The sequence below is a fragment of the Acinonyx jubatus genome, chromosome D3, assembly GCF_027475565.1.
Source record: "Acinonyx jubatus isolate Ajub_Pintada_27869175 chromosome D3, VMU_Ajub_asm_v1.0, whole genome shotgun sequence".
Lineage (NCBI taxonomy): Eukaryota > Metazoa > Chordata > Mammalia > Carnivora > Felidae > Acinonyx > Acinonyx jubatus.
In genome coordinates this window covers 29,504,500-29,526,071 of record NC_069392.1, presented here as the reverse complement: position 1 = coordinate 29,526,071, position 21,572 = coordinate 29,504,500, and the positions used below count along the sequence as shown (strand labels likewise).

Genomic DNA, 21,572 nt, shown 5'->3' with positions numbered 1-21,572 from the left:
AAGAGATTTTCTGAAATCTTTGCATATGAAAAGAAATAAGTGTTTTAGTCATAATGCAGATAGCAAAATATTATCACTCAATTTTTTGCCAGTAGAATTTCCACATACCAGTATGACAGTTCCACTTTCTTCATTTTATATGTATTTAAGAGTCAGTCCTAAAAAATTAATAGCAAAAGCATTCCTTCAAAGTTTGTTTTTCTAAAAGTGAAAGAATGGAAAGCCCATTTTAAGGAACAATTCATTCAGGTAAAAAACTGATTAAACTTTCATAAATGGCAGGTTTTCTAATCATTTCCAAGTAATAATTCAGTATACGATATGATTCTTGTTTAAACTGTTTTGTACCAGTAAGATCAAACATCACCTTTCAGAGATTATACACATTCAATAGATCAATATTAATTGTGCTTTTTATCAGATTCACTTAAAGAGCATTATATATATATATATATAAAATATACACATATATACGTATACACACACACACACACACATATACACACATATATATGTGTGTGTGTGTCTGTATGTATGTATGTATCTGTTCTCCATTACCTAAAACTAACATAAAATAGGTAGGAATTTATTTTATTCATGTGATTGTCTTTCTATGTAAGCAATCCCTAACTTTGGTTTAATCTCTACAAGTATTGTTTCAAGACCACATGTCGTAAGCTATATAAAATTCCTACAATGTCTTTTGTTTACCATACACATTCTAAATAATATTTGACTTATCTCAGATGCAGCGGGAGTTGGAGAAAGGAGTAACCAGAGCACCAGAAGAAGGTATGTTGCCAAAAATGTATGAAGTTAGATATCATTGATTTCTGAAATAAACTATAAATAGTAAATGGCATCCCTTTCCATTGTTTGGATAATGGATACTGCATTCACATTTTTTTTTGTACATATCTAATAAAAAATGTAAAAGCATGAGCATAATGAAGAACACACTTCTTCCTCATTTAGTCCTCATGTTTCATAGCTCTTTTAAAATCTCCCAAAAGTCTAGGGGCACCCAGGTGGCTCAGTCGGTTGGGCGACTGATTCCAGCTCAGGTGGGTTCAGACCCTACAGAGGGCTCTGTGCTGAAAGCTCGGAGCCTGGAGCCTGCTTCAGATTCTGGGTCTCCCTCTCTCTGTGCCCCTGCCCGCTTGTGGTTTGTCTCTCTCTCAAAAATAAATAAACGCTAAAGAAGTTTTTTCAATCTCCCTAAGTCTATATATCTGTTATTTCTGGCGATAATCTTCCTTCACTGGTGCCATCCCTATGGAGCTGTCAACCTGCACAAGTCTCAGAAAGGGTGTGCTTTATCAAATTGTTGTTTCCGCTAGTGATAGAAGACCCAAAAAGCCAAAGTCGTCTTAGTAATGCTTGGTTAAGTAAGTAGAGGTCATATAGCTGTCACTTGACAGGTAACGGGTTTCAATCTTCACTCACTGACTTTGTCATTGCTTTTGCCCTTAGGTAAAACTTCAAATTCCTTAGCATGGAATGAAAACACCCAAATCAGTTTGCTTCTTGCCAGATTATTCAGCCTTGTCTCACTATTTGCCCCACTCTGCTGCTTTGCTCTAGCACCTTCTCAAACTAAACTACTCATAATTGCACAAGTGTACTTCCTCACATCTAGCTCTTTCTATGTGCTTCTTCCCTCTACGGAGCATACTATTTCCTTGTCCTTCAGGTGTCAGCTTACATATCACCTTCACCAAAAAGCAGACAATATTGAAGCAAAACTGGGATGTCCCTTCTGTATGTTCCAGTAGTGCTGTGTTTTATACATGTCACTTACATCTGCATATCAAGGAAGGTCCTGTTCAGAAATGTTTGGAAATGCCTGTTTGATTTTTCAGTTTATAGTTTATGATTGTTCAGGGTGGACTGTGTCCTCATCTTGTAATGTCACCTTGTAATGAAAAAACCAGAAACTCTGATATTTATCCACAATAGCAATTCATTCAGTGTGCAACCCTGAGCAAAATATATTTCATACTAATCTTGGGTTTCATATTGCAGTTGTACGTAGTTATTTTTCAATTTTCTTGACACCTTTTCATAAAGGCCCCAACTTTATTTTTTTCTTTTTCTTTTCTTTTCTTTTCTTTTCTTTTCTTTTCTTTCTTTTTTTTTAAGGACTTGGAGTGAAAAGAATTTTGGAGAAAGAAGACAATTCTTTCTTTTCTTTTTCAGCTGCTACCGAATTTGAACGAGGATCCTGTAGAACTCCTTTAGTATCTACTGATGATTCAATTCTAAATCAAGATCCAGTATGGAAAGTGTCACGAGAATATGTACAGATTTTGAACAAAAATTATCTGATTTGAAAAATAAATAGAAAAAAATTTACTGGGTGCTTACAAAACATTTTCATTGTTTCCCAATTGAACACCCTATATGGAAAAATCTTGATTAAAGGAAAATGTTTTTGTGTCATATGTGTGTAATGAAAATCTGTATAATATTTTAAACTATGTTTCTTGGCATCTCATCAACTTTTAAGCACATTTTGTACGTGGAAACCAGCACTAGAGGGTTTGACATACATCAGACTGTTCCACTCCCTGCTGTTTGAACAGGACGCAAACAACCAAGTTGTCATTAATACTTCAGTAGTGTCCATGGATGGCTTTTTTGTATTTTCCAATTTTTACCACTATATGTGGGCCTAAAGATTTAGACGTTAGTTTGATGTATTCCTGCTATGGCTATTGCCAATGTTTGTACCTATTACAATTTTTTATAGTGCCATAAAACCTTTTTATAATTTTAATTGTAAACACTGATTCATAGCTCTTTCCACATGGAGAAATAAGATTTGCCTAAGGCTTTTCACCTTTTCTATTTATTTATTTAGTTAGTTAGTTATTTTTGATTTGCTTTTTGGAAACAAAGTTACAGAAAAAAAAAATAGAGAAACAAAAAAAAAAAGAACTCCCCCCCCCCCCCCGCCCCAGAGCCATTTGTAAGTAGATTGCTAATGGGATGCCTGATTCCTGTAGCATTTAAATCCTACAAGTCAGTACATTCCACATAACTACCATACAACCTTCACAATCAGAACATTAACTCTAATACACTTGTCGCTTGAACAATGGGGTTAAGGGCTCTGACCCCTGCCCCCCACAGTCAAAAAGCCATGAACTTTTGACCCCCAAACACTTAACCACTGCAACTACCAATGATCTTTTGTATATGATATGTATCGTACTATATTTTTAAAATAAAGTAAGCTACAGAAAAAAATACCATGAAGAAAATTACAAAAGAAAATACATTTCCAGTACTGAAAAAAAACCTGTGTGTAGTCAGTGCACCCATTAGAACTCTTCTGTTCAAGGGTTCAGTATAATTCTATCATTTATTCCTCATAATTCTTTTTAAGTTTGCTCACTTATCTGTAGTATACGTAATACCAAGGAAGGTCCTGTTCAGAGCCATGTATTGAATTCAGTTGTGTGTCTTAGTCTCTTTCACTCTAGAACAGTTCCTTTGTCTTTCCTTGACTTTCATGACTTTTAACCTTTTTGACGAGTAAATTCCAGTAATGTGGAATGTCTTTCAATGTCGATTTTTCTTAGGTTTCCTTACGGTAAAATTCAGATCATACAATTTTAGCAAGAGTATCACTACAACCTACTCTTTTCATTGCATCCTATCATGTGACCTACAATTCTGATTTGTCCCAACACTGGGATAGTAATGTTGGCCACCAGAGGTAGTATCTGCCAGGTTTCTCGCCTGGAATGTTAACTTTCCATTTTCCAATTATTTAGTATTTTGTGGGGAAGTACTTTGAGACATGTACATATCTCCTTTCTCAGACACCCTGTGCCAGGCCACCTCTTCTGCAGACGGTTTGCCCCCTAGCAGGTTCTGAAAACCCACGCTGGGCTAGTCTTCCCCTGTGCAGATGCCTCCCCACCTGGTCCAGTCTGTGATACTTCATTATTCTATATCATTCACTTTTCAGGGATGCTCTCACTTGAGCTCCAACACTGTGCAAGGTGACTGTCCCATATGTAATGCCTTCCCCATTCTGTCTAAGCTCCAGCACCTCACTCTGGACCCCCACAACTCCATGCCTCTGTTTCTAGGACTGGGAACTAAACTGTTGGGGATGAGAAAGAAGAAAGGAAGGAAGGGCTCCACAGGTCTTCTTTAATCAACTTGGCAAGCTCTCCAAAGCCATTTCTCATTGGAATTGCATTGAATCTGCCAATAGTTTGTAAGGAAAGACATTTCGTATACTGATTTTTCCAAACAACTAGTCTTTTAATTGTCTAAGCTTATTCCCCACAATATATTGTTTCTTACTCGAGTGTCTTATCTGCAGATTCCTTTGGATTTGGGGCATGCAGTGACATATCATCTATAAATAGTGGCATTTTCGTTTCTTTCCAATTCCTAGAGCTTTCATTTTATTTTGCTTTCCTACTACAAGAATGACGTTGAGTAAATGTGAGGATAGTGAGTGTTCATGTCTTCTTGAAAGTGCAACATGTAAAACTAGTTTTCTAGAACTATGTAGATAGTGGGGTTTTTAAAAGTGTATATCTTTTATCAGTCTCTTAGTTTGCTCTTGCCGTTTACAACAGATCACCATCAACACAGTGTCTTACAGCCACACACATGTATCTCACATTTGTATGGGTCAGAAGCTGAGCAATGGCTTAGCTGGGTCCTTTGTTCAGGTTCTCACAAGGCTCTACCCAAGGTGTCCGCTAGACTGCGCTTCCCCATTTGGGTGCTTCGATGGGGAAGAATCTGCTTCCAAGCCCATTGCGTTTGTTTTTAAGAGAATTTCCTTGTGACTGTATGACTGGACACATTTCCACAGCTCTTTGCTAGTTGTCGGCTAGTTGGAGGCTTAGGTCCGAAGCATTCCCAGACACTTGTCTTAGTCTTTTGGGCTGCTCTAACAAAATACCATAGGCTTATGAAAAAAAGTTTTATTTTTCACAGTTCTGGAGGCTGGGGAGTCCAAAATGAAGGCACTGGCAGATTCAGTGTCCAGCGACGGCCTGCTTCCTGATTCATGGACGCTGGTCTTCCTGCTTGGTGCAGGGCCAAGGGAGCTCTCACAGCCCTCCTGTGTAAGGGCACTAATCCCATTCATGAGGGCTCCACCTTCATGACTTAATCACTTCCCAAATCTCCCACTTCTAAATACTATCACGTTGAACATTAAGATTTAACACATGAGTTTCGGTGAGTGGGGACACAAATATTCAGCCTAGAGGAAGGCTGCTCCTTGTTTGTGGCCACGTAGACTTCCTCGATATGGCCGCTTAGTTTAGGAGGCCAGCAAGGAGAATGTCACTTCAGAGAAGGCTCAGTCCTCCTTGAAGGGTGTTCACGTGATCAGACCAGGTTTGCCTAGCATAATCCTCCTTTTGGATGACTCTGAATTAACTGAATTAATTATGTCTGCAACATTCCTTTACCTTTGCCATATTCTAATAGCTAGAGTCAAGTCACAGATCTTAAGAGAAAAGAATTATAAAGAAAAGGTGACAACACTAAAGGACAGATATTATGGAGTCACTTAGGGTCTTTCTGCTACAAGTATATTGAGGAAGTTCCCTTATAATACTAGTTTTCTAAGTTTTGTCATGAATGAATATTGAATGCTAACAGATGTTTATTTCACATCTATTGAGATAGGTTTTTTTAACTGTTTATTTTTGAGAGAGACCAAGCAAGCCAGCAGGGGAGGGGCAGAGAGAGAGGGAGACAGGATCTGAAGCAAGCTCTGCGCTGACAGTGGCGAGCCCAATGCGAGCCCCACGTGGGGCTGAAACTCACACACTGTCAGATCATGACCTGAGACTAAGTTGGATGCTTAACCGACTGAGCTACGCAGGCACCCTGAGATGTGTTTTTAAAATATTTGTGAATGGGGGAGGGGCCAAGATGGCGGAACAGCATGGAAGTTTTGTGTGTGTCTCGCATCCATGAAATACAGCCAGGCCAACACGAAACCATCCTGCACACCTAGAACACTGATTGGAGGACTAACACAACAATCTGCACAACCTGAGCCACAGAATTCAGCAGGAATTTACCCCAAAGGAAACAGCATGAAGAAACGACAGCCAGGGATTTAACCCACACAGATAGAAGCAAGATGTCTGACCCAGAATTTAGAATCACCATAATAAGAATATTAGCTGGGGTCCAGAATAGATTAGAACCCCTTTCTGCAGAGATAAAAGAAGTAGAAAATAGCCAGAATGAAATTAAAAATACTATGAGCTGCAATCACGGATGGATGCAGTGGCGGCAAGGATGGACAAGACAGAACAGAGATTCCGCGATATAGAGGACAAAATTATAGGGAATAACGAAGCAGAAAAAAAAAGAGGGAGATTAAGGCAAAAGAGCACGATTTAAGCATTAGAGAGACCATTGACTCATTAAAAAGGAACAACATCAGAATCATAGGGGTCCCAGAAGCGGAAGAGAGAGAAATAGGGGTATTAGGGTAATGTGAGCAAATCATAGCGGAAAACATGTACGAAAGCTGGGGAAAGACACAGACACCAAAATCCAAGAAGCACAGAGGACCCCCATTAGATTCAACAAAAACCGACCATCAACAAGGCATATCATAGTCAAATTCACAAAATACTCAGGCAAGGAGGGAATCATGAAAGCAGCAAGGGGAAAAAAAAAAAAAGGTCCCGAACCTCAAAGGGAAGACAGATCAGGTTTGCAGCAGACCTACCCACAAAAACTTGGCAGGCCAGAAAGCAGTGGCGGGATATATTCAGTGTGCTGAATCAGAAAAATATGTGGGGGAGCCTGGGTGGCTAAGTCAGTTGGGCGTCCGATTTCGGCTCTGGTCATGATCTCGCGGTCTGTGAGTTTGAGACCCTCGTCGGGCTCTGTGCTGACAGCTCAGAGCCTGGAGCCTGCTTCGGATTCTGTGTCTCCCTCTCTCTCTGCCGCTCCTCTGCTCATGCTCTGTCTCTGTCTCTCTCTCTCTCTCTGTCAAAAATAAATAAACATTAAACAATTAAAATAAAAAATAAATGCAGCCAAGAATTCTTTATCCAGCAAGGCTGTCACTCAAAATAGGAGAGAGAAAAAGTTTCCCAGACAAACAAAAATTAAAGGAATTTGTGACCACTAAACCAGCCCTGCAAGAATTTTTAAGGGGGACTTTCTGAGGCAAGAAAAGATGAAAAAAATTACATATACATACATACATACATATATATACATATACACACATATATACATATACATATATATGTGTATATATGTGTGTATACATATATATGTGTGTGTGTGTATATGTATATATATATATATATATATATATATAAATATACATATATATATACCAAAAGCAACAAAGATTAGAAAGGACCAGAGAACACCACCAGAAACTCCACGTCTACAAGCATCATAATGGCAATAAATTCATATCTTTCAGTACTCACTCTAAACGTCAATGGACTCAATGCTCCAATCAAAAGGCATAGGGTAACAGAATGGATAAGAAAACAAGGTCCATCTATATGCTGTTTACAGGAGACCCAGTTAGAAGTGTCTATAGACACCTTCAGCCTGAAAATAAGGGGATGGAGAACCATCTATCATGCTAATGGTCAACAAAAGAAAGCTAGAGTAGCCATACTTATATCAGACAATCTAGACTTTAAAATAAAGACTGTATCAAGAGATGCAGAAGGGCATTATGGCATAATCAAGGGGTCTATCCACCAAGAAGACCTAACAATTGTAAACATTTATGCGCCAAATGTGACAGCACCCAAATATGTAAATCCATTAATCACAAGCATAAAGAAACTCATCGATAGTAATACCATAATAGTAGGAGACTTCAACACCCCACTCACAGCAATGGACAGATCATCTAATCAAAACAATCAACAAGGAAACAATGGCTTTGAATGACACACTGGACCAGATGGACTTAACAGATATATTCAGAACATTTCATCCTAAACCAGCAGAATATACATCCTTCTCCAGTGCACACGGAACGTTCTCCAGAATAGACCATATACTGGGACATAAATCAGCCCTAAGTGAGTACAAAAAGATCGAGATCATACCGTGCATATTTTCAGACCACAACACTATGAAACTCGAAATCAACCACAGGAAACAATTGGGAAAGGTAACACATACTTGGAGACTGAAGAACATCCTACTAAAGAATGAATGGGCCAACCAAGCAGTGAAAGAGGAAATTGAAAACTATATGGAAGTCAATGAAAGGGATAACACCACAACCCAAAACCTCTGGGACGCAGCAAAGGTGGCTATAAGAGGAAAATAGATAGCAATCCAGGCCTTCCTAAAGAAGGAAGAGAGACCTCAGATACACAACTTAACCTTATGCCTTAAGGAGCTGGAAAAAGAACAGCAAATAAAACCCCAAATCAGCAGAAGAGAGGAAATAATAAGGATTACAGCAGAAATTAATGCTATCGAAACAAACAAACAACAAACAAACAACAAAAAACCCCACAAAAATACCAGTTGAACAGATCAATCAAGCCAGAATCTGGTGCCTTGAAAGAATGAACAAAATTGATAAACCACTAGCCAGTCCGGTCAAAAATGAAAAAAAGGAAAGGACCGAAATAAAATCAAGAATGAAAGAAGAGAGATCACAACCAACACAGCAGAAATAAAAACAATAAGAGAATAGTATGAGCAATTCTATGCCAATCAAATGGGTAATCTGAAAGAAATGGACAAATTCCTAGAAACATATACACTACCAATACTGAAACAGGAAGAAATAGAACATTTGAACAGACCCATAACCAGTCAGGAAATCGAATTAGTAATCAAAACTCTGCCAAAAAACAAGAGTGCAGGGCCAGATGGCTTTCCAGGGGGAATTCTCCCAAACATTTAAGGAAGAGTTAGCACCTATTCTCTTGAAACTGTTCCAAAACATAGAAATGGAAGGAAAACTTGCAAACTCTTTCCATGAAGCCAGCATTACCTTGATTCCAAAACCAGTCAGAGACCCCACTAAAAAGGAGAACTATAGACCACTTTCCCTGAGGAACATGGATGCAAAAATTCTCAACAAGATATTAGCCAACCGGATCCAACAATACATGAAAAGTATTACTCACCACGACCAAGCGGGATTTATACCTGGGATGCGGGGCTGGCTCCATATCCTCCAAACAATTAACGTGATTCATCACATCAAGAAAAGAAAGGGCAAGAACCATAGGACCCTCTCAATAGACGCAGAGAAAGCATTTGACAAAACACAGCATCCTTTCTTGATAAAACCCTCAAGAAAGTAGGGAGAGAAGGAGCATACCTCGAGATCCTAAAAGCCATATATGAACAACCCGACGCTAATATCATCCTCAGTGGGGACAAATGGGAGAGTTTCCCCCCTGAGGTCAGGAACAAGACAGGGATGTCCACTCTCGCCACTGTTACTCAACATAGTATTGGAAGTCTTAGCCTCTGCAATCAGACAACACAAAGAAATAAAAGGCATCCACATCGGCCAGGAGGAGGTCAAACTTTCCCTCTTCGCAGATGACACGACACTCTATACAGAAAACCCCAAAGATGCCACCACAAAACGGCTAGAATGGATTCATGAATTCGGCAAAGTTACAGGATATAAAATCGATGCGCAGAAATCGGTTGCATTCCTATACACCAACAATGAAGCAACAGAAAAAGAAATCAAGGAATCAATCCCATTTACAATTGCACAGAAAGCCACAAAATACGTAGGAATAAATCTAACCAAAGGGGTGGAAAATGTATATACTGAAAACTATAGAAAGCTTATGAAAGAAATGGAAGAAGACACAAAACAATGGAAAAAGAGTCCATGCTCCTGGATAGGCAGAACAAATATTGTTGAAAGGTCGATACTACCCAAAGCAATCTACATGTTCAATGCAATCCCTATCAAAGTAACACAAGCATTCTTCACAGAGCTAGAACCTATACTCCTAAAATGTGTATGGAACCCGAAAAGGACCCGAAGAGCCAAAGCAATCTTGAAAAAGAAAACCAAAGCAGGAGGCATCACAATCCCAGACTTCAAGCTATACTACAAAGCTGTAATCATCAAGACGGTATGGTACTGGCACTAGAACAGACACTCAGATCAATGGAACAGAATACAGAACCCAGACATGGACCCACAAACCTATGGCCAACCAACCTTTCACAGATCAGGAAAGACTATCCAATGGTGTAAAGACAGTCTCTCTAGCAAGCGGTGCTGGGAAAACTGGACAGCGACATGCAGAAGAATGAACCTGGACCACGTTCTTACACCATACACAGAAATAAACTCAAAATGGATGGAAGATCTCAATGCAAGACAGGAAGCCATCAAAATCCTCGAGTTGAAAGCAGGCAAAAACCTCTTTGATCTTGGCCGCAGCAACTTCCTATTCAACACGTCTCCGGAGGCAAGGGAAACAAAAGTAAAAATGAACTACTGGGACCTCATCAGACTAAAAGGCTTCTGCACAGCGAAGGAAACAATCAGCAAAACGAAAAGGCAACTGACAGAAGGGGAGAAGGTATTTGCAAATGACATATCAGATAAAGGGTTACTATCCGAAATCTACAAAGAACGTCTCACACTCAACACCCAAACAACAAATAATCCAGTGAAGAAATGGGCAAAAGCCATGAGTAGACACTTCTCCAAAGAAGACATCCAGATGGCCAACCGACACATGAAAAAATGCTCCACATCACTCATCATCAGGGAAATACAAATCAAAACCACACTGAGCTACCCTAACCTTACGCCTGTCAGAGTGGCTCACATTAACAACTCAGGCAACAACAGATGTTGGCGAGGATGTGGAGAAGGAGGATCTCTTTTGCATTGTTGGTGGCAACGCAAGCTGGTGCAGCCACTCTGGAAAACAGTATGGAGTTTCCTCCAAACACGAAAAATAGAACTACCCAACGACCCAGCAATTGCACTACTAGGCATTTATCCACGAGATACAGGTGTGCTGTTTCGAAGGGACCCATGCACCCCATGTCTATAGCAGCACTATCAACAATAGCCAAAGTATGCAAAGGAGCCCAAATGTCCATCGATGGATGAAAGGATACAGAAGATGTGGTATCTAGATACAATGGAGTATTCCTCGGCAATCAAAAAGAATGAAATCTTGCCATATGCAACTACATGGATGGAACTGGAGGGTATTATGCCAAGTGAAATTAGTCAGTCAGAGAAAGACAAAAATCATATGACTTCACTCGTATGAGGACTGTAAGAGACAAAACAGATGAACATAAGGGAAGGGAAACAAACATAATATAAAAACAGGGAGGGGGACAAAACAGAAGAGACTTACCAATATGGAGAACAAACAGGGTTGCTGGAGGGGTAGTGGGAGGGGGGATGGGCTAAATGGGCAAGGGGCACTAAGGAATCTACTCCTAAAATCATTGTTTCACTCTATGCTAACTAATTTGCATGTAAATTCTAAAACATAAAAATTTAAATTAAAAAAGTAAAAATAAAAAAAAACGAAATAAAGTATTTGTTACTGTGGGGAATTACATTATTTGCTCATGTTACACCAACTTTGCATTTCTCGAACTAACTGAATATAGTTGTGATTTCATTCGGTTTTTTCATTATTTTATTTTATTTTTTTATGTTTATTTTAGAGAGAGAGAGAGACCGAGCATGAGCAGGGGAGGGGCAGAGAGAGAGGGAAATGTGGACTCTGAAGCAGGCTCGAGGCTCTGAGCTGTCAGCACAGAGCCCGACGCAGAGCTCAAACTCACGAACTTCGATATCATGACCTGAGCAGAAGTGGTCACCCAAATGAGCCACCCAGGTGCCCCTATTTTATTTTATTTGGGGGAGAGAGAGAGAGAGAGAGAGAGAGGGAGAGTGAGAGAGAGAGAGAGCACACAAGAGTGGGGGAGGGGGGCAGAGGGAGAGAGAGAGAGAGAGAGAGAGAGAGAGAGAGAGAGAGAGAGATTCTTAAGCAAGCTCCAGGCTCGATGCGGAGCCAGACACAGGGCTCAATCCCGTAACCCTGGACTCCTGACCTGAGCAGAAATCAAGAGTCCATGCTTAACCCATTGAGACACCCAGGCGCCCCTCGGGGCCTACATTTTCATTTGGCACTGGGCCCCACAAATTCTGTCACTGCAGTCCCCACCAGGCCACGTCCCCCCTCCCCTCGACCCCACCCACACACTAGTCTCCCTCAGAATGAAATGCAAACTCCTCTCTGGGCCCACAGACCCCGCAAAGCTGGTCCTTGAATCTTTGCTGCCCTCGCCGCCCTCGTCCACTGGGCTCCAGTCACAGTCCCCACCTTTCCGTCGCAGGGTGCTCCCACTGGCTACTCCTTGGCCTGGAATGTGGCTGTCTGCTCAGAAGGGCCTTCCTGGGCCTCCAGCTACAGTGGCTGTCCCCCGCCCGGGTCTTCTGCTCCCCAGCACTCACAGCGGAAGCTAGCCGGCTCCTTGTTTACCTCTTCCTGGTCTGTCTCCCCCACCCACACCCTGGCGCTCAGAATGTCAACAGGAGAGCAGGGTCATCTTAAGCCTGTAAGCCTCACTCACAGGTCACTGGTCGAGGTGGCGCCCCAACCCCTAGGACAAAGCCTGGCCGGGAGCAGTGCTCCCTAAACAACTGTTGTGTGACAACACACCTTGTCTGAGAAGTGATGACAGACTCTGAATGACAAGTACCTTCTAGTGTGGGGCGGCAGGCCCGGCCAGTGCGAGCCCAACCTGGCAGGGTGTTCTCCCCTGATCCCAGGCCCAGAGAACCCACCCCTCCACACCCCCCACTACCCACCTGGATCCTCAGTGCCACTGAGATCAGCAAAGGGTGTTGGGCAGTGCCAGCCCCTCCCACCAGGCTCCCCCCTCCCCCAGGGGGACAATGTACAAAGGGCCACTTCAGCAAGGAGCTTCAGCTCCATCTCTAGCCCACAGGCCTGAGGTGGGGGAGGGGGGGAGGGTGTGCCCCAGCCATCCTCTGTCCTCAGGGAGCCTGCTCTAGCACAGGGCCAGGAGGGTGACAGATTCAAGCTGTAGTTCAGAGAGGCTTTGTTCCAGGACCTGCGCGCCTTGAGGAGTGGGGGGTGGGGGGATGCCCTTGCACAGTGAGGGGATGAGACACATCAAAGCACAGGGTCAGCCTGCCTGGGCAGAGGGCGGTTCCCATGGACCCAGGCAGCAGGAGTGGAGTGGCGCTCCCCCATGTGGACAGGGCACAGTTGCGAGGTGCAGCCCTGCACTCAAGAGGCTAAAGTGCCTGTAGGGTTAAGGGAGAGAGAGGAGCAGACCTGGTGGGGTCTGGGCCAAGCTGGAGGGCAGAGGCCTGGGCGCAGAGTCGGCTCCCATCCTGCCTGGGACCCTCCGCCTCAAAACCAGCCACAAAGAACTCGCTCAAATAGTGCTTCCTGAAACCTGAGCTGATAACCGGAGATGTGACCATCCACCCAGTCTCCCAGGCCAGGACCCCGGCAGTCATCCTGAATCTGACTTCTCGCTGACCTCGCCCTCCCCATCGCCAGGCAGGTCTCTTCCATGCCCAGGTACTTGTCGTCCCACCCGGCCCCCTATGCCACTGGCCCATGCTGCCTTCGCCACCAGCCACGCTCACCTGGACAACAGCAGCAGCCTTGCCAGGGAAGGGGCTCCTGGCTTGAGCCCCACGAGCCAAGCAAAAGCCACAACTGATGCTGCCCCTCTCAGCTTGGAACACCTGCTCCCAGGATAAAGTCCAAATCCTCTAGGAGGCTCCAAGTTTCTGTGTCATCTTTCACTCCCTGCCCAGGGAGGCTCAGCTGAACTGCACTTCCCCCAGGCTGAGGAAGGACTGAGCTGCCTCACCCCACACTGGGCGGTGCTGCCCAACTCTCCTGGGGCCCCAGCACAGAGCCTGATGCAAAGGAAGTGCTGACCTTGGCCTGTTGAATGAATAAACGACACCCAACCCCCTTCGCTCCCAAATCCACACACCTGCACCTGCAGTCAGTGCTGCTGGGCTCTCAGAACTGGTCTGGGGTTCGAAAACGTCTAGTTCTGCCTGGGCAAGGCACGCCCCGATGAGGTGGTTCATGTACAGGAACTCGACGGGTCCCCCACAATGGGAGGGAAGTGGTGGAGAGCGGAGACACGGGGAAGGACTCCAGCCTTCCAAGCGCTCTGAGCAGGATGGCTGATGGTCCCGAGGAGGAGACCCGGCAAGGAAGGAGGGGAAACGGGAAGGGATCTCGGCTCCCCCCTGGGTGCTCAGTGCCTGGCACCATGCCCGGCTGCTGCTGGCTCAAAGGATGGGCTGGAACCCTGGCTCCAACGCCCCCCGCCCCCAACTCTGGAATCCTGCTCTCTTGGAGGCAGAAAAGCGGGGGCTGGTAACGCCGCCTCACAGGGATCTGGGGAAGTGACCAGGCTGCTCCTGGCCCAGATCCTACAGCTCCAGCTCTCTGGGAGCCCGAGCAAGGTCGTCCACCTCCTTCAGGAGAGGTGGCCTGGAGCAGGTGCACCTGGGGAGCCTCCGTGGAGCTGGAACAATGAGCCCTTTCTCTTTTCCCTTCCCAATCCACCTCTGCCCACCCCTGCCTTCGAGGGGCCGCGGCGCCCTCGGCTCAGGACCCGACCGTCTCCACCGGGGGACACTCAAGAAGCCCTCACCAAATGGCACAGGGCACCATGCAGGGCTGTAGGCACCGGGCCCCTGCTCCTTCCTATGGAGCCGCCAGTCTGTTCTTGCTCCTCTGATTAGTTAGTCTTTTCCCTCTGCTAGATCCCGAGAGCATTCCAGAAAAGGGCTGCAAGTGCCCACTGAGTGTGAGAAAGAAGAGAAAGGAACAGCAGTGACCAGACCATCACCACAAGGGGACAGAGTCATTCAGGAGTCAGGTGGCCAGGGTCCAGGCCTTAGCCATGCCACTAGCTTGCCGGGAGAGCCTGAGCACCAGGTGAGGTGCTCCATCTTGTCCCACCGTCACGTGACCATTTCACAGAGGGGGAAACTGAGGTTTGGAGAGGGGACAGGACTCGCCCGAGGTCAGGCAGCAGCGAGCTGTGGGGAGGTCCTGGCTCAGCAGAGACCACGTGCGTGCCACTGCAGCTCAACAATGCTCAAGGCCTCCCCGTTCCTGCTGGACCTCAGTTTCCCCCACTGACCACCAGGGGCACAGACTGGATCTTCCAGCTTCCGGCCCACTTGAGTGTTCCAGGTTCTAGAAGGCCCACATTCTAGGTCTGCTGCTCCATCTTCCTCCTCTAAGTTCCGTGATCCCGCTTCTCTGGTCTGGATCACGGGGTTCTACTTTCCAGGTGCTGTGTTCTGGTGCCTGGTCCCCAAGTTCGCCTCTCAGAAAGGTCTGCAGCCCAGGCAGGTCCTCCAGCCAACATGCTTCATTTTCATTCCCTGTATTCTCTCCCAGTCCCCAGCAGTCGAGGCCCATGGGTCACCACCTGGAGCTCCGGTTCCGTCGGCCCTCGGGGCTGCTTTAGGGCATGAAAATGGCTGGGGAGGCCTGTCCCAGGCCCCAGATCACTGGGCTGAAGGGGATACTGGAGATCATCCTCACAGCTGGGCAGGAACACCCTTCCCCACTCTTCCCCGTGTCTCCAGGACCACGTTTCTGACCACCCCCAGCCCTGCCGGCCACTGCCCCCACCAGTCCGCACTGCGACAGCCCCCAAGATGGCACTTCCCGAGGACAGAGACGTTGGGTCATTTTTCTTTGGGGTCAGAGCCTGGTACTTCCTTAGTGGGTGTCTGTCAAACACTTGCAGAATGAATTCACCAGGTGCGCCCAGAGTCCCGGCAGGATTACACACTGTCACAGCCTCAAAGACCAGAGTTCACATATGACAGAGATGCTCGCGCTGTGTGTGCGTGCAGGTGATGCGCACAAAACACGTGCTCAAAAAGACAGACACGTCACACCCTCAAGTCAGCAGATCTGTGCCCCTGGCACCTAGCCTGGGCCCTGGCACTTGGCTGAATAACAGCTGGCCGAATGAATGGGTGCTCTGTACTAGGTATATGGGGGAGACGGAGATCGAATCCTCACCCAGGATCAAGGCTCAGCTGTGATTCCAAAGACCATTTGCACGAGGTCGAACTTGACTACATTGTAGGAGGAACCCCTGGAAAGGCACTTCGGGGCCGGAGTTGGTAAGGAAGGCAGTCAACAGTGCTATGCACCCACCTGGGCACCCGGATGGAGGTGAAGCAAATAGCCCAGGGCCACCTCTGGCTGGGAGGGGCAGAGGGCAGCCTGGGGTGGGGTGGGGTGGCTTTCCAGGTGGAGGTGGGAAGGTGAGGGCCCTGAGGCCCACACGACAGGAAGGACAGCAGAGGTTTGAATGGCATTCTGGCTGTGCTACATCCCAGTAGCCCCAGGTCTGGACTCTCGCTGACTCAAATTCCGAGAAAGAGAGACACACGGGCTAAGCTGTCTGCCCCAGGCACGCCTGTTCTGGGGGATGGGCCCGGGGCCAGGGTCCCTCTGCAAGCCACTCACACATGGTGACCCCAGAGTCTCATGAATGGGGAGCTGGCTGTTTTCCTTAGACCTCTCTCCTTTCCATGGTAACTTCATTTTTCTGGCATAAAGGTTTCACCTACAACCTAGGAAATGTGAAAATCAAAGCGAAAGAAGGCTAATATCGCCCACCATCCCCGGGGCTAACATTTAGGCCTAAGTTCTCACAGGCTTTTTTCCCCCCCCCCCCGCTCACCTTCTTGCTGGAATGAGCTATCGATGTGCATTTCCTGCCAGCTTTAGGACAGCAAGCATTTTCTCTAAGGGGCTTTGTCCTCCACATGGGAAGACCGAGTGCAGACCTGAGCCCTGGGGACTTTGCTCACCTGGGCTTCTTCCCATCTCCCCCAGACCTGACCTGGATCCTGCAGACAAATGCTCCAGCTGGGGACCGGAGTGGGGGAGGGGTACGGCCACATAGCCCTGGGCTCTCCTCTTACAAGCCACAAAGGGACTACCAACCACTCCCCAGGGTGCTCTAGGTCAGTCCCAAGCACCTCGGGCCTTCAACGTTCCCTCTGTGAAATGGGCATGTTTGGCTAGCTATCTGGCCTCAAGGCTCCCCAGCCTGGTCTCCTCTCTGGGCTGCAGGGACAGTCGCCTGAACTGGGCTGCACCTTACAGCTGCTTTCCCTGCCCACTCCACTGGCATCTCAGACCAGACCCTCAAGGTTCTCAGCATCCTGTGGAGCAGCCAGATGGAAATCCTGGCAGGGCGGATCGGCCTGGCCCTTGGGGTGGGAGTCAGGCAGGGCTTCCTGGAGGGGTCTTAAAGGATGAGCCAGCACCTGCCAGGAGAGGAGGGGAAGGCCACTGCAGACAGAGGGATAGCATCTGCAAAGGCCCGGCGGCGGGGCGGGGCGGGGCGGGGCGGGGCGGGGGTGAGGGAGGTGTGTGTGGGGGAAGCCAGCACCTGGATTTCTAGTCTGGGTGGGGTGCTGGTGCATTTCGCCCTCCCCACATGCCAGTGCCTGGAGGCAGGCCACAGAGTCTGTTACACCCCCCACTCGTGGCTGCAGGACCACTGCCCCTACTCACGTATGGCCCCGAACTTCCGTGACAGCAATAACACTCCAGGCCCCACAGCAGTCCTGGACACCCCTGAGAGGGGTTTGCCTGGGGACCCTTTGGGGCCAGCTCTGTAGTTTATTGGCTCTCACAGAGGTCATCCCGCACAGACAGAATCCCCCTGACCCATTCCCTGGACCTCTCGGCCGTGGTGGAGGAGCCTCACACCCTCTGCTCTAGTCCTTATGGCAGGTATGACCTTGGACCCGTCACCCAAGGGCTGTCATGGGCAGCCCTCCCTTGTTCCGCCTTCCCAGGCCACCATCGCTCACCCACCACGATTCCCCCAGGCTGTGTGCCAGGCCCGGGCTAGCAAGAGCGGGGCCGCGATCGACCGGTCCACAGTATTACACAAGCTCTGTGGGGTCTGTGGCCAGCTGGGACCTGTTTCCAGAAGGAAACAGCGGCGGCAGGTGCCTGGATAAAGGCAAATTGGGGCGTGGGGGGGTCAGTGTGGTGTGGTGTGTGCAGAGCTGGGTTAGGGTAGCAGGGGGCAGAGGCTGAGAACACAAGCGGGGGCAGGGTCATAGGGATCTGGGTTAAGGGCAAGGCAGTCTCTTAAAGCAGCCTGAACACCACTGGGCCGGGCAGTGGTTCTGGGAGTCCGCAGGCCTCTGTATTCCCAGGACAACATTTTAAAATCTGGGTTTCCAGCCCCCTCTCCCGCAGTGGGATTCTGACTCAGCGGGGTGTGGCAGGGCCTGGGAAATCTGTATTTTCCCCAAGCCGCCCAGGTGAGGCTACACGGGGCTTCCAGACGCAGAGCCTCAGGACTATGGGGAAGAAGGGAGTGGCAGTCAGGGCCACAAGGAGGGTGGCCTGGAGGCCAGGACACCAGTGACGTGGTTGTCTCGGGCGTCCAGGCTTCAGAGACCGTTCCCTTTTGAGTGACTGAGGGGCCTATCCGAGGGGCCCCTTCGGGCTCTGGGGGTCCTACAGGCTGGATATAATCCCAGCCCCACCACTTCCCGGCCCTGAGCCCCGGCCCCCAGGCACCCTCGAACTGCCAAATGGGGAGAATAATAGTACCTGCTTCAAGGGAAGTTAGCAGGCCTAGCTGGGATGATGCAGACAAAGTGCTTGGCCCAGCGCCCAGCACATAGTAAGTGCTCGATAAATAGCAGCAAATTATTATGACTCAGAGGTCGAGGTGGGGTAGAACAGTCTGGGAAGTCATCCATTATGGGTCTCGGTCAACCAGAATCCTGGAGACTGCCTCTGGCCACCCTCCCTCGCTCAGACCCCCATCTGGGCTGCTGCTTCTGGGAAGTTCCCAGCCTGCTAGGAGAGGGCAACGGGAGGGCAGACCCTGAGGAGGCCCCAGTGTCAGCGCAGACTCTGGCCTCCTGCCTTGGCCCTCACCCTGCCCCTCCCAGGGGGTTCCTCCTTCAGCAGGAGCCAAAGTCTAGAGCCAGACCGGCTCTAAATTCAGAAAGCAACGGAGTAATTAGCGTTTGTGAATGATTATTTCCAACTTTATTTCTCTAGATAAAACGAAAATAAGTGGGCCAACAGGGGAATTTCCACTTGGGGCGGTGCAAGAAAAAGTATTTTGGGACCCCGTTAACTTCCTGGGTTACAGGCAGGGCTGTGGGCCCATGTCAGCCCCACTCTAGACCACAGGAGGCTGGTCCACTACCCTTCTACCATGCCTGCTTTCAGCCCCGCCCAAAGCCTCACTTCCCCTTCCCTTCTGGCAGGTGTGGCTAAGCAGGGTCCCTGTGACTATCCCTCCATGGTGTGAGGCTGCCCTCTGGAGGGTCCATCTCCTCCCACAGGGATGGAAAGGGAGGAGGAATGGGTAAAAGAACAGGGATGCTCCCTGGGGCTGAAAGTCAGTCACTCACTCATTCATTTTCATTCATTCATTCATTCATTCATTCGAGCTCCTATAGGATAGGGAACTCACGGCCTAGTGGAACACGCCACAGCAAACACACTGAAGAAAGAGAAGTGGTGCTCTGCCCAGCCCACAGCAAGGAGCCTCCCTGCACAACGAACGGATGCTCAAGCCGAGAGGCAAAGGATGTGGTCGTTAACCAGACAGAGCCTCCATTCCCCCATCTACAAAAGGGATTATCACGGTACCTCTATCACAGGTTGCTGTACAGATGCAATGTTAGCTACTAATAATTTTACGGGCAGGCAGGGTGCACACGAGAGGGGCTGTAAGGCCAGAGAAACAGCAGAAGGGGAGAAGGGTCTGTGGGATTTGGGGTGGAGGAGGCTTTTGAAGGGTGACAGAGTTTCAGGGCACATAGGAAGAGGTGGGTGGAACAGACATTCAGGCAGAGGGAACAGCATAAGCAAGGCAATAGAATCTGATGTTTGAGACCCGTCTGGACCATTTCTCAGAGCTCTGTCAGGTTAATGCTTGGGATCCAGCTAGGTCATTCTGTGCAGACAGCCCAAACCAGGCCAAGGTCAAGAGGATCCAGAGCAGAAGTGACGCAGGGTCAGAGGTGCCAGGAAGGGAGGTTCCCAGGAAGGGAGGACACCAGTCCTCCTTCCCCTCTGCCCTCCATCTCACCACGGGTTACTTATTCAGAGTGGTCTCTTGTCCTGGCCTCAGCCTGTCTGATGCCTCCCTCTCTCAGCTACAGTATGGCCTGGCAGCTCTCCAAGTGTTTGGAGCCTTCTCTCCTTATTCAACCATCATTTATTAAGCACCTACTGAATGCCTGGGTGCTAAAGCTGGCATGGACCAGCTCCCACTGCGAGATGGTGAAGCTGTTGGTAGCCTCAAATGGGCCTTGCCGGAAGATTTACACCATGGAAACCTGCCAACGCTGTTGATCAGGTACCTTTTTCTCCCAGAGGGCCTGTTGCCAGCACACCATTGCCCGCTGCCCAAGCAACAGACACAGAAAGGCAGGCCCCCACCTATAGGGACTCACACACAAAAAAAAGATGATAGCCTACTGGAGCAGGCTGTGTAGTCTTCCAGGAGGCAGGGGTGAACTGGGAGACCCATTCTGGAAAACGGGGCGTAAATGCCCACTAGAAACTGAACCAAGCTGTTCAAATAGCACTAGTGTGCCTCATTCCCATTTAAGAGGCAAGGAAACAGAGGCACAGAGAGGCGGAGTCACCAGTCCACGTTCACACAGTAAGAAGTAGCAGAGTTGAGATTTAAACCTGGGCCACTGGATCTGGAGTCCTTGCTTTTCACTTCTGCCCTTGACTGTCCCATGGTGCAATTATTGCAACTCCCAACCCCCCACCCCCCCCCACCCCCCCCCCCCACACACCCGTAAGCAGCCAGCACAGTGCTGCGCAAGACCATGGAGACCCGACTGGCTTTGCTGCCCAACTACATTCCATTCTCCTGGGGCTAAGGTCTGTGTCCTCTCCACCTGGCTGCCCATGACAGTGCCCCTCACAGGAAGATATTGTGTTTGTTGGTCTCAGTGTCTGAAGACCCTTCTGGAAGGGAGCCCTTGTCCCCCATGTGCAGGGCTAGGGCTCACTAGGAGGAAGGGGTGCATCGTGCAGCATGGAGAACAAAGAGGCTTTGGCCTTGGGGAACACAGCAGGGTCCGTTGAATGCCATGGCTAAGATGCCCATAGGGGCACAAGGAGGACGACCCCGCCCCGGCCACCGCCCACTGCTTCTTTCTTCTTCCAGAATAGCATGAGCACACGGACTTGCAGTGCCCCCAGCCCCTGGCTTCCCTGGGTCACATCCAGCCCTCACAGGATCCTCATCGCCACCGGGTAAAGTGAGCCTGGCCCACCAGCTGACATCAACGCCCCCGTTTTCCAGGTACACAAACTGGCACAGCGGCCAAGGATTTCCCGAGGCCTTCTCAGGTGCTGGGCTCCCTACACTCATCACCTCATGCAGACCTCCCCACAACCCTGTGGAGGAGTCGCCCCATTTGACACATGTGGACACTGAGACTCAGAAAGCGGACTTGCTTGGGGTGGTCCAGCCACCGGCAGATGTGG

General features: G+C 48.2%; 1 protein-coding gene and 1 long non-coding RNA gene across 2 annotated transcripts in view; one reads left to right on the top strand and one right to left on the bottom strand.

Annotated features, from left to right (window-relative positions):
- Positions 1–845, top strand: part of LOC106988283 (ankyrin repeat domain-containing protein 26-like) — a 109,039-nt gene extending 108,194 nt beyond the window's left edge. Inside the window, 1 exon segment of the mRNA XM_053206708.1 lies at positions 747–845. Coding sequence (XP_053062683.1) covers positions 747–830 — 84 coding nt within the window. The 3' untranslated portion in view covers positions 831–845.
- Positions 71–8,484, bottom strand: LOC128312522 (uncharacterized). Its single transcript, XR_008291923.1, has 3 exons — positions 6,737–8,484; positions 1,802–1,915; positions 71–158 (listed from the first exon to the last, which is right to left on the bottom strand). It is a non-coding gene; the product is annotated as an uncharacterized LOC128312522 (long non-coding RNA).
- Between the last annotated feature and the right edge of the window lie 13,088 nt (positions 8,485–21,572).